The sequence below is a fragment of the Homarus americanus genome, unplaced genomic scaffold (genome assembly GCF_018991925.1).
Source record: "Homarus americanus isolate GMGI-L3 unplaced genomic scaffold, GMGI_Hamer_2.0 scaffold30858, whole genome shotgun sequence".
In the NCBI taxonomy this organism is placed as follows: domain Eukaryota; kingdom Metazoa; phylum Arthropoda; class Malacostraca; order Decapoda; family Nephropidae; genus Homarus; species Homarus americanus.
In genome coordinates, this window is record NW_024737697.1 from 277483 (window position 1) to 291894 (window position 14412).

Here is a 14412-nt window from a genome sequence, read left to right on the forward strand (position 1 = left end):
ACTCAAAGGTTGGTCCAGCATGTGAAGGCTGCGGCTAGCCCACCCAGTTAAAAAAATTACTTTAGGTTATCGTAATTTTTCATTTGCAAAAAAGCAGCGTTTGTTTTACGAATATCAAATAGGGATGTTAAAATATCAACTGCGGCTAAACAGGGTTGTGATTATCAGAGTTGCTAATATTGAGGTATTCCTGTATTTTAGAGCCAATATTATAAAGAGTGATTCTGAGACCAAAAAAAAAGCAAAGGAAATTATTTAGTTCAAGGCAAAAATGGATGTGATCATGTGAGCAAGCTGAGTAAATTTTGTGGGCAGTTTAAGTGAAATTTTATTTTTCTTTATCTGATGATGATATTATGTGTTAAATTATTGTAATGGACAAACAAGACATTCCTCATACAGTATTATGTACAGCAAATTTAAATACTTACACCAATCAAGAGCAACAACTGTCATGTCTCTCTCTGGTTCATCTTCAATGCGCACTTCTTCAACTTCTGGTCGAGACCTTTTGGAGTCAGGAGCTGTCTCAGGAGAACGAGATCGTGAAAGTGCTCTCTTCTCTCCTCTTCTCACCGCTTCCGTTTCTTCACTCACCATGGGTTCTTCTTTAACATCAAATTCCTCTTTGATATTAGCCTCTTCTTTTACTTCCATTTCTAATCCATTATCTTTTTCAGTTTTCACATCTGGTATGGAATAAATGACAATAAATGACTGTACTTGGCACAAAAAAATTTCCCAATTTAACATGAACAGCAACATGTCTGCCTCTTACTGATGGCTCGCTGTCATACCATAAACTATTCTCTTCACCTTAGTGTAAGAACATTACATATCTTCAATGTACCATTTGTTGGAGAAGCTATCAAACTGGGAGGTACTACTGCCTGGGAAGATACAGTATTGGATGCATAATGTGTTGTCTAATGGTAGACCCTGCTGCCATATGGCAACACAAAAACTGTGATATAGTCCCAGGTTGTTGTTCTGATTTTCTGCCTCATTTACACACAATTGCACGGTCACAATTGTTTCTCTTACTTCGACAACACAACATACATATATCGTTTCTCACTTAAATTTTTTCATTTTTGTATTTATGGTAATTATTATTATTATTATTTCATTGTTTTTTTCATTCTTTATTATAATTTTTATTTATTTCAATTAATTATTATTATTATTATTATTACTATTATTCTATTTTCGCCCCCAGACATACATACAGTATATAACACCATCCATCATCACTGCATATAACATCATCCATCATCACTACATATAACACCATCCATCATCACTGCATATAACACCATCCATCATCACTGCATATAACGCCATCCATCATCACTACAGATCGGTAAAGTAGTTTCCGAGATTCTCGTGCGGACACACACATAGATAGATAGATAGATAGATAGATAGATAGATAGATAGATAGATAGATAGATAGATAGATAGATATTAGATAGATAGATAGATAGATAGATAGATAGATAGATAGATTGATATATATATATATATATATATATATATATATATATATATATATGTATATATATATATATATATATATATATATATATATATATATATATATATATATATATATATATATATATATATATATATATATATATATATATATATATATATATATATATTACTGTTATATTTTTGCCCCCAGACCTTGATGTGGGTCAGTGACCTGTGCCCGGGTGGGCTAATACCCGTAAAAAAAAAGTACAGTATGTACTTAATAGCAGTTGAAGATTAAGGAAAAGCTTCACTCACTGTATAACAACTAGGAATAATAACCTGGATATGAAGTAAGTGTTTTACGAGTACATGTCAATTAAAAACAAGCGAGCATCTAGCTACTTACCAATATCTTCAACTGGCTCCTCTTCATAACCAAGTTTTGAGGAATTTTCAGGTTCTGGTTCTTCTTTCACCGAAGCTTCTTGAGGTTCCGAGTCCTTCCTCTTGGCTGGTGATGGTTCTGGAGCTTTCTTGGCTGGTGATGGTTCTGGAACTTTCTTCACTGGTAATGGCTCTAATTCTGGCACTTTCTTCACTGGAGAGGGTTCTGGCATTTTCTTCACAGGCGAGGGATCTGGCACTTTCTTCACAGGCGAGGGTTCTGGCACTTTCTTTACAGGCGAGGGTTCTGGCACTTTCTTTACAGGCGAGGGTTCTGGCACTTTCTTCACAGGCGAGAGTTCTGGCACTTTCTTCACAGGAGAGGGTTCTGGCATTTTCTTCACAGGCGAGGGATCTGGCACTTTCTTCACAGGCGAGAGTTCTGGCACTTTCTTCACAGGTGAGGGTTCTGGCACTTTCTTCGCAGGTGAGGCTTCTGGCTCTGACTGCACTTTCTTCATGGGTGAGGACTCAGGTTCGGGTTCTATGGCCTCAACCACAGGTTCTGGCTCAACTTCTTCCTCTTGCTCAATTTCTTCCACTTCCTCATTTTCAGCTCCTCCAGCCGAGTCGTCAACGCCATCTTCACCTGATGAATGAGAGAGAAGAGACAACATTAGCTCACAAAATGGCTGGAGGGGAAAAGTACATGATGTCCATTACTTTCACACCTCACATTAACAAAAGAAATCAATACCTTCATTCCATCGCCAAAATGACAAAATCCATAACAAAATTACACCTGATTCTAACCAGAACAAACCACAGAATGTTGTACTTTACTGCAATATATATATATATATATTGTACTGTACTGGCAGCTCTCGCTTAATACTGTACCAAGGTTCTGTTACTGAAAAACTGTCCTAATAAAGAAAAACAAAATCATATTGGTCCAATGTTAAAGTGGCGATTGACTGATTGATTGTGGTAATTACATCCCAAGACACAACAGCTTAGGTTATATGCTGCCAAATTTAATTAGAGGTTTAAAAGACTAAACTCAAATAGTGCAAGGTAAAAAAAAACATAACTAACAAATAACAGAACTTTAATAAAAAACATTTAAACATTAATAGATAAAACTCAAAGTTTGTGTACAAGGCCAGCTTAAGGAGAGAACGTCACCTCCCACGCTAACACCCCCCCCCCCAGCACTAAAGAAATAGGGCAAGACCTGTCACCCGCCAGCACTGGGAGAGGTGCTTACAACGAAGATCTCTGAGACTGGGGCACTACACCAGGTGTTAAACAGTCAATGGGACTAGGCAGTAATAAAGGCAGTCCCAGTTTATAATAAGGATGCAATTCCTGAAAAAGCCTGGCAATATGGAAAATAAATTTTCCATTAAGTAATAAAGGGAGAAACCGTATGTTTCTGGGGCCAGACACTCAAAGGATTTACATTGTTGTAACTCCCAAAAGACAAAGTAACTTGAACATAGAAGTTGTATGTCCTCTCTCCAGTGATACTCAAAACTAAATCAAATCCATCTTGACATCACACACTGTATCTGTCGGTTGTAACCTACAAGGCCTTCTGTGCTCTTTTACCAGAATGAATCCCAGACATTGCCTTGTACAGTATTTTCTCAAATTAACAAACTAATTCAAGCCACCCCTTCCCATTAAATAAAAATTTCCACTAAATTGAACCTTCCATTATTTTTGATCGATTTAGCAAACTAGTTCGCTAAATCGAGCTTGATTCCGTTAAATTCCATGCCAAATGCGCCACTTGGCACATGGGGTTTGTTTAGGTCCGCTCAGTCTGTGTCTTGCCGCCACCACGTGTGTTGTTCACTGCTACCTCTCGGTCAACTAACTACTATGCTTAGCCATCATGCCAAAATTCTTCATGGATTTGGCTGTTCATGGCCATTTTGAGATCCTAACCCCGGCGAATTTTAAGGGCATGCTGTGTTTATATTTTCTGATTGCATAAGCTATGCCTACCAAGCTATGATGAACCTCATTAAAGCTATTTTACCAGGGAATACTGCAGAAAATAGGCTTCATATAACACTTCAATACTGTAGTGTATAATGCATGAACTTAATACAGTACAGAGGTCCCTCAATTAACGAACACAATTGGTTCCACAGAGTCGTTCCTTAACCGAAACTTTTGTTAACTAAATCTATTATTTAAATGGGATATTGGGTAATTGGCTCAAACTCATAGAAAAAGCATACATACAAAGCACTGTATACCAGTAATAGAATTAACAAAACATTAAATATAAACTAAATACAGTACAGTACTGTACAGTATACTGTATAATAATAAATAAACAATAGAATACTATATTTTAACTTACTTTGCGGTGTGTATGCCATATTCCCGGCAGCTTTGTTTACATATCAAAAAGCTGATTGTAGAGGCAGTCAATGATGACATGCCATATTCTTTACAGAGTGCATTGGTTCTAATGCCTTCTTCATGTTTCATAATAATTTCTGCACTGTGCAGTATATTATCAATACAGTATGTGATCTAAATTTCAGAATGACCAATAATTTTAATGTGAAAATGCAAAAATATTCAAGAGACCAACTGGATGCTCACTCCACTGTAAACAAAGTTAATCTGAGAAGCGTTGGTGGGTGATTCAATCAGCTGATTGGCACACAAAAACTGTTCCCTGTACTGTATATATACAGCTCCTCCCCAACTTACGACGGGGTTAGGGACCCAAATCCAGGTCGTAAGTCGAAATGGTCTAAGTAGAAAATGCTTAAATACATAAAAAATCTAAATTGGGTCTCTTTTTCTTCTCAGCACCACAAAACTCATCACCTTTAAGCTTGCCAGCCATTTTAAAGGGAATTACAAACGAAAATTTTGTCAGTACACAGCGCAATCGCTCGCTCGCTCACACACACACACTGCATATTATACCATTATGTCTAAATCAAATGTAAGTCTGTATATTTTCAGCCACCGGCTGCAACTCTATTAATAAACTGTTTATTATTATTATTATTATTTACACACACACACCTACTCCTTGACTTACGACACACTCGACCTACGACCACCCGGACATTCGACCGCCTCAGTCGTACCAAAATTTTGTCCAATTACGTATTTTCGAGTCCCAACGTCAGCGATTGTGCTGTGTACTGACAACATTTCCGTTTGTAATTCACTTTAAAATGGCTGGCAAGCATAAAAGTGAGAGTTTTGTGGTGCTGAGAAGAAAAAGACACCCATATTAGATTTTCATGTATTATTTAAGCATTTTTTACTTTCGACCAATTCGACTTGCGACCTGGATTTGGATCCCTAAGCCCGTCGTGAGGAGCAGCTGTAGTACTGTATAGGTATGAGCTGTCTCGTAAATCGGGTACGACTTGATATGTTCTGATGGGTACGATTTGCTTGAGTATGAGTTGTCCAGCACCAAACATAGCGCACTCTCAAGTCCACAAAAACCTAAAATTACACCAAGACGCTTCAAAAAAGTTGCTTTCATTAGTACCAGATATCAAAATAAGTACTTTCTGTTTAATATGGCAGAGGGTTAGTCCCCATCTAGGAAGTTAGGTAAGGTTAGGTAGATTTCTTTGGTTGGTTAAGTCAGGTTCTATTAGGTTCATTATTACTCACTTGCAACGGAAGTATACAGAATGAAAGTTAGTCGAAATGGGAGATATATCTATTGCATGTGTTAAAAATCCCAGATTTCATGGCTGTACGAAACTAGAATTTTACAGGTTAGGTTAACTTAAATTAGCTTGAACTTTTGAATACACTTTTAAAGACATTTGCCATAACTATGAGTGTCCACTATAAAACACAGCGAAATTGCAGCATTTTTTTATTGTTTTTCCATGAAAAATCGGCAGTTGTGAAGTTTTCAGCATGTCATGTGAAGGTTGTCGCTGGTCTTACATGGACGTAATTTGCGAATTTAGGGTTGAAGACAACGAGACCCTTCAATTGTTCAAAGACCACGGCATTTTTCCTTTATATACAGTAGTGTCCACACTGCGAGAATTCCTGTGCTTTCAGACAAGAAAGAAATTTTTTCACCACTTCCTCAACGCCTCTGCACGTTTCCCACTGCATAAGCACCAATGAGGCCGTATCATTTCACGTCCAGAAAATGCCTCAAATTTCACTATATCATAGTAAGTTCTGGGTGCCAGTGAAGTCAGCCCTTGGTGACTTCGGCCCCACCCAAAACACCCAATAACTAAAAAACAGGCAAATTCAGACAGAAATCAAGGGCAGAACCAATCAAAACACAAAAATATATTAGAAAAACATAGTTTTGACTTTCTAACAGAGTTCTGTGCACCAATACAAATTTACCAACTCATGATTTCCGGCAGAAATGAATATAAAATTCGTTCGAAACTCATCAAATATCAGAAAAACATTTTTAATATCCAAAGACAGGTACATAAATAAAAATTTACCAATATCCATTTTTTAACACATTTGCACAAACTACAACAATGTGCGCTATAAAATAAGTGAAAAGCAGGCGTTTTTATAATTGCTTTCAATCAATTTCTGCCACGTGTTAGTCCATATTAATAACTCTTATTTTTAGGATTATACCCCACATTTTCCCTCTACTTCAAAGACCTGTCCACTTTAAACAAGTACTGTAATTTTATTAAAATACTCGATAAATATTAATTTATGACAAAAATGCCATAGAAGAAAAGTGCCTTTGAATAGTTTGAACCATGCGAAAAATGTGTTTTTAATTAAGAAATTGAGTTGGGCCCACTTCAGCAAATTTACCATTTTATTGATTAAAATACTGGAAAAGGTTAAATTTCCGATGGAAGCGTTAAGAAGAAAAGTGTCTAACCTGGGTAGAATTGTCTAACTACTGATTCCAAAACTTAACTTAAAATCCTAAAATTCGCTGGATGACCGAATCGATAATTTTACCACCCCTTCCTCCTACTTAGCTAAATTTGTTTTGAAACAAGGTATTTTTGCATTAGTTCACACAACGTCTATTATCATATTCGAAAAAGACATCTAATTTTAAGATAATTCTCGTCTATTACATTACCGTCGCAAGCGTATAATAACAGAGATAGCGCAAGCCAGATATTTCTCTATTTTCTTCCATTAATCTTCCGCCATTATCGTCTACCTGACCTCCCAGTCTGCGTGTTCCCTTCATAAATCGTGATGCGCATGCGTTCCCGTACATGTCACGCGGCCAATCAATAATCTTTTTTTGCCACTAATTAATATTTGTGGTTCAATTTGCAGTATTTTTTTGTTTCAATCAGATTTGAATTTTATTTTGGGTCTCATATTTCGAAATTCAAAGTCATTTCCGACCATTGAAGTCTGCGATGGTGTCACTTCAATTATATGAAGTTGATTGCGCTTTTTGGAGAAAAAAAAAAACGAACAAGCTATAGCAATTTTTTAGATCTCATGGTGTTCTCCTGACCTCAGTACAGTGACCCCTCGTTTAACGAACACCTCGGTTAACGTAATTTCGATTAACGAACTGCCTTCCATAAGGATCTTCAATTCGTTTAACGAAAAAAATTTCGCTTAACGAACTTCTTACGAACCGACCTCAACATGTTTTCGCTTGCACTGACTGGGCAACCAGCTTTAGTATCAGTCCGCCAATACATTAATCGGTTCTAGGGCTTAAATTCCTTACTATTTTAGTAAATATCAAGAAGTTTATACTATTCAATAATTTTAAAAGTTTAATATTCAATTTTTTAGTCATTTTAACAATTATTGAACAAAATTGAAGGTAAAGTGACTAGTTTAATGCGCGGCATCCAGCCTCTTAACACAGCAAACAGGCGTTAGTCTCTCTCTGTTTTCACTGGAGGTAACATCTTGCTTGAGACTCTCTTCAACTAAACGCTTTTTTTCTGTGTTTCCAAGCAAATTATTGGTCATTTTGAAAATTATTTTACATATTGACAATATATAGTGCAGTGCAGTGTTATTTTAAAGAAAATATTCTTTATTTACAGCTAGTTTAACTTTGAAAAATACGTGTTGCCATTGTTTGAATCCAGCATGGGGCCTAAGAGATCAAGAAAAGTGATTTCAATCCAAATAAAGCAGGAAATAATAAAAAAACACGAACAAGGTATTAAATCAAATGCGCTATGCAAAGAATATGGCATGTCGGCATCAACTGTGTCGACAATTCTTGCACAAAAAGACAAATTTAAGGAAGTGAACGTGAGAGACAAATCTACAAGAGTGTTTAAAAGTAGATCCCTAATCGTAGAAACTGAGAGGTTACTTATCATCTGGATTAGGGAAAAACAGATGAAAGGTGATTCAGTTTCTGGTGATTTCATTTGTGAAAGAGCCAGGGAGATTTATGAACATTTAAAGACAGATCAACCTAGTTCTTCAGGAACAGAATTTGAAGATTTTCGGGCTAGCAAAGGCTGGTTCGAAAAATTTAAGAAAAGAAGTGACATTTTAAGTGTTGTTAGGCATGGTGAAGCTGCTAGTGCTGATAAAGAAGGGGCAGCAAAGTTTTTAATTGAATTTAAAAAACTGATGGAAGAAGAAAATTATCTTCCACAGCAAGTGTTCAATGTTGACGAAACTGGGCTGTTCTGGAAAAAGATGCCCAAAAGAACATTCATCACCAAGGATGAAGCCTCTTTACCTGGGCATAAACCCATGAAAGACCGTCTCACTCTATTGCTTGGTGCCAATGCTTCAGGGGATTTCCGACTGAAGCCTATGCTTGTCTACCACTCTGAAAACCCCAGGGTGTTCAAGCAACAGAAAGTGGTAAGAACAATGCTTGGAGTTTATTGGAAGTCCAACCGTAAGGCATGGGTGACAAGACAGTTCTTTAATGAATGGGCTGTTGATGTGTTTTGCCCCTCTGTCAAGAGCTACCTAACCACCAATAAACTTCCTTTAAAGGCTCTTCTCCTCATGGATAATGCTCCTGGTCATGACCCTGACCTTGCCAGAAATTTGGAGTATAAATTTGACTTTGTGAAAGTGTTGTTTTTGCCTCCAAACACTACATCACTCATACAGCCAATGGACCAGAATGTGATCAGCAACTTCAAGAAGTTGTACATGAAGAAAATGTTTAGGAGGTGTCATCAGGCAACTTCCATTGATCCTGAACTAACACTGAAACAGTTCTGGAAGACACAATTCAACGTCCTGGAGGCTGTAAAATTGATTGTGTCATCATGGCAAGAAGTCTCCAATAGAACCCTCAATTCTTCATGGAAAGCACTGTGGCCATCAGTAGTCCATGATTTTGAGGGATTTGAGGATGACACAGAGTTGGACCAGGAGATTGTGTCCATTGGTCAGTCATTGGGTCTTGAAGTGGAGGAGAAGGATGTGGAAGAGCTTGTGATGTCTCATGAGGAGGAACTTACTCCTAATGACTTGAAGGAACTGGATGAGATGTTACGGGTAGAGGCTGACAGTGGTGAGGAGGAAATTGAAAGTGATGACCATATGTCAGCTAAACAGTTGAAAGATGTGATTTACCACTGGGAGAAGTTCAGGGAACTGGCTTCAAAGCACCCAGAAGTGGAAAAAACTGAACTAACTTTGTGTCATGTTGAGGACTCAGTGGTCTCCTTCTTTAAACATAAGTTAATGGTGAGGACAGATGCCCCACAGACCACAATTGACACTTTCTTCAGTAAAAGGCAGAGGGAACAAGATGCTAGCCCTCAGCCTTCCACTTCAAGAAGGAGAGAGGATGTTCATGGTGGAGAATCTGTCAGTCCAGAGGTTCCTGACATTTTCATGGAAGGTGACTCACCTTCCAAGAAGCAGTAAAATGCTTCTCCTCCACCTCCACTTCCTTCTCTTCTCCCTTCTCCTCCTGCCCCTCCCACTTCAAATGCACATCATCACCATCATCCAGGAGCCTTCTACATACACACCTCAAAGTAAGTAAATTTTTCCGCCATTTTTGTTGAAGTTAGGAAATTTTCGGTGAGCTGGAACCAATTACCCAAAAACCCATTGAAACAATGGTTTCGGTTAACGAACGACCTTCTGGAACGGATTGAGTTCGTTAACCGAGGGGCCACTGTAATGTGAAGTGTAAGAACGAATGTAAGGTATTATTTTACTTTAGGACATATAGCCCCCGCTATTCTGAGCATGGCGGAAATGGATAATAGCGACAATTTAATTTATTTTAAGTAGTTATAAGACTTCTTCTCTGTGAGGAGGTGCTATGTACGCATGCACAATGTTGACTGACTTCATCCAGTTGTGACCAATGAGGTATCGATATCATCAAACAAATTTTTTTCAACCAATCACATTTGATTTTTCTCAAAGGAAGTAGCCTGGGTATGATTTTAATTTCATTGACCAGTTTCACAATGGCCGTGGTGGATGTTGGTTGTTGTTTGTGCTCCTACGATTATTTTAAGTTTATTGCCGAGTTTTACGAGAAAGACGATAATTCTATCCAATTCTTACATATACCTGGTCCTTCCACTTCTAACTAAGGTATTGCACTTTCAGACATGGCACCCCCCTAAGTTTTAACTACTGAAACATTGGTAGGTAGTAGGCAGCTACCGAACAGGGAGGTACTACCGCCTGGGAAGATATTGGCAGCATAATGTGTTGTCTAATGGTAGACCCTGCTGCCATATGGCATCACAAAAATTGTGACCAAGTCCCAGGTTGCTGATCTGACTTTCTGCCTCATTTACACACAATTGTAGGGTCTCAACTGTTTCTATTACATAACAAAACAACATACATATATAACATTTCTCACTGTTGATTTTTTTTTCATTCTTGCATTTCTTTGTATGTATTATTATCAGTGTTATTATTATTACCATTAATATTTTTTTACTTTTTATTATAAATTTTATTTACTATGAATTATTATTATTATTAAATTTTTGCCCCCCGGGCCCTGATGTGGGTCAGTGACCTGTGCCCGGGTGGGCTAATCCCCGTAAAAAAAAAAAAAAAGGTTCGTTTAAGCTAGGCCTACCGGGGGTCCGCCCCTGGCTAGGAGTCAGGTTAGGCCTGTCAGGGGCCACTGGCTTGGAATTAGGTTAGGTTTTGTTAGGTCAAATGATTCGTTTTCTCCCCCACCCAAAAACCCCGATTCCCAGGTTCTCCCCCCCATTATTGTGGGGGAACTAGCCATTTCTACCAAAAATGAAGGTCAGATTCGATTACAACACACCAAAATACACTGGAAAAACATATTGGTCAACTCATAGGGACTCATGTCCTAAAGTAAAATTTACCCAATGTAAATATCGTCAAGACCAACATATGTGGCATTGTGGTAACTCGTTCCCTATAATCCCCGTTAACTGAAAATCAGCGTCAGCAACCTGTAATAATCTCAGAATCCAACGACGAACCAGTACCAGGCCAATAAGGTAAGAATTAAGGGGTCCGACTAATTACCCAAATGTAGCCAAATATAGCCGGAATGAAGTCAAATAATGGTCCTAGATGAATAAATCGGACTGCTAATCACTTCTCGACTAGTATTTGGTGTCAGTCACAAAAAATTGGTAAACTTAATTTAATCTGAGTTAATAGATCGAGTGCATGTACCTAACCTAACCGCGACTAGTATTTGGTGTCACGAAGTCACAAAAAATTGGTAAACTTAATTTAAAATGAGTTAATAGATCAAGTGCATGTACCTTACCTTACCTTACCTCACCTCACCTAACCTAAACTAACCTAATCTAAACTAACCTAATCTAACCTAATCTAACCTAATCTAACCTAACCTAATCTAACCTAACCCAACCCAACTCAGATTAAATTAAGTTTACCAATTTTTTTTTACTTTATGACACCAAATAATAATCGAGAAGTGATTCACAGCCCGAATTATGCTTGTACGACCATCATTTGACTTCATTGCGACTACATTTGGCTACATTTGGGTAATTCCTCGCTCCCTCGGTACATGCACGCGATCTATTAACTCAGATTAAAGTAAGTTTACCAATTTTTTGTGACCGACACCAAATACTAGTCGAGAACTGATTAGCAGTCCGATTTATTCATCTAGGACCATCATTTGACTTCATTGCGACTACATTTGGGTAATTAGTCGGACCGAGAATTAAGTGATTCCATCATATGGTGAGTTAGGTTAGGTCAGGTTAGGTTATTTTAGGTCAGGTTAGGTTATGTTAGGTTAGGTTATTTTAGGTTAGGTTATTTTAGATTAGGTCAGGTTAGGTTATTTTAGGTTAGGTTAGGTCAGGTTAGGTTATTTTAGGTTAGGTCAGGTTAGGATATTTTAGGTTAGGTCAGGTTAGGTTATTTTAGGTTAGGTTAGGTCAGGTTAGGTTATTTTAGGTCAGGTTAGGTTAGGTTATTTTAGGTTAGGTCAGGTTAGGTTAGGGTCAGGTTAGGTTATTTTATTCAGGTTAGGTTAGGTCAGGTTAGGTTAGGTAAGGTTATTTTAGGTTTGGTTATTAGGTCAGGTTAGGTTATTTTAGGTTAGGTCAGGTTAGGTTATTTTAGGTTAGGTCAGGTTAGGATATTTTAGGTTGTCAGGTTAGGTTATTTTAGGTTAGGTCAGGTTAGGTTATTTTAGGTTAGGTCAGGTTAGGTTATTTTAGGTTAGGTCAGGTTAGGTTATTTTAGGTTAGGTTATTTTAGGTTAGGTCAGGTTAGGTTATTTTAGGTTAGGTCAGGTTAGGTTATTTTAGGTTAGGTCAGGTTAGGTTAGGTTATTTTAGGTTAGGTTAGCTTATGTTAGGTCAGGTTAGGTCAATATGCCTGTTTTTCTTTTCTTTTTATATATTTTGTATTCGCTTGGCCATAATTTTTGTCGGAAAACGCCCCACCCAAAACCCCCGATAAATAAAAACCAACCAGTTCCAACACTAATCAAGGTCAGACCCAACCATAACAAAACTACACTAGAAAAACTAAGTTTTGACTTTGTAACACTGTTGTGTGCACTAATACAGATTGACCGAGAACAACCTATCAGATTAGAAGTGAAGTAATTGCCAATCAAACTTATCCCGTTATTAGACCCACCTCCTCCATAAGTCATAGAGAAGCATCGTCTCTTTCTCCCATCTCCAACATCAACGTAATTCGCTCACATATACATATAATTACAAACCAATAAACCAAATCTCCCGTGAATATATATAATATCAAATTGAACAAAACTTTCCCCCCTCAGTGTACCTACCAGCAACTTCAGCGTCAAGCGCCTCTCTCAGCCTCTCCACCAACACCGGCTTATTACCCTTGGTGTCTAGACCTCGTTCCTGTAGTTCAGCCCGTAACTCCGCCACCTTCATCTTACTTGGGTCCATAATATCACTCATGGTCGTTGATCCACTAAAATACTTCACCATAAACTAATTGTTAGGTCAAACGAGCAGTTTCCCGCGCTACACTTCTTCCACACAAACATGCAATATGGCGTCTGATCAGCGAGTCAGCATGGGATGAATGCTCGATCTTCATTGGTCGCTGACTCATTGAACTGAATATACTGCATTCTTATTGGTGTATCCAGTGACATTTTCTTATCCATCTTCTGATTGGCTGTTACAACCCAAGCCATCTACACTTTCGATGTTGTGTGATATAATGAAGACATAAAATACCATATACATACAAAATAAATAAATGACAAGTACCATGATCTATTGATATATTTAATGTTCTAAGTACACCCTACCTATTTAGTTTTATATAAGCATATAATATAATAATTTTATATTTAGCAGATGCGAGATTACTGTGAATGTGTGGCTGTCTGAGTACAAATTGTTTATGCTACATCTTGGTTAGCAATTATTATACAAAACGAAAGAGGTATTATTTAGATTTGATTTTCTATTTATTTTTTTATAAAAAATAAACCAACTAACCAGTAGTGGAATATATTATATATCCATAATTTAACTTAACTTGCCAGTATTGTGACGTTGCGATTTTCCATTTAATGACACGCTCAGCAGTTCAGCAGAAGACATTATTCCTACACGAAGGAGATAAAATAAAATAAACTGAGAAGTAAAAGACCTTGCTAAATTTAGTATAAGTTAATATAACCAGAGTCACTTTAAAACTTATTTAAAAATGTGGTTGTGGGGTTCAAGATGTTTGGTTCACACTCAGGATGGGGTGGAGAAAGGAAACTCACAATGTGCTCTCTGTATACATGTTGTATTGGATGTACAATGCAGCTTGGTGCTGGGAAGGCAGCATGGTTACAAGCGTGATATAGAGAGAGCTGGTTGGTGAGGGTGCTCAGAGGAGGACAGCTTGTGGGTCGCCATGCTCGCCAGCGGGAGAGAGGACCGCCAGGTAGGCGGAGAAGCGAGGGAAGGCCGCCAGGCAGCGGCGGAGGAGGTGGTGTTGCTGATTGCGGCTGTAGGTAGAAAGAGGCAGGTCACCACAAGGTCAGGTCTTAAATAGCGGGGGTTGGCGTGGCTTAGTAGTTGACCCCCGCTCCGTGGTGTATGGCGGCGCTGGTTGGCCCAG

At 38.0% G+C, this 14412-nt stretch overlaps 1 protein-coding gene across 1 annotated transcript in view; it reads right to left on the minus strand.

Moving 5' to 3' along the window:
- LOC121873516 (heterogeneous nuclear ribonucleoprotein U-like protein 1) overlaps positions 1-13360 on the minus strand; it is a 65223-nt gene extending 51863 nt beyond the window's left edge. The window contains 3 exon segments of the mRNA XM_042377103.1: positions 432-689; positions 1889-2515; positions 13106-13360. Coding sequence (XP_042233037.1) covers positions 432-689; positions 1889-2515; positions 13106-13274 — 1054 coding nt within the window. The 5' untranslated portion in view covers positions 13275-13360.
- Between the last annotated feature and the right edge of the window lie 1052 nt (positions 13361-14412).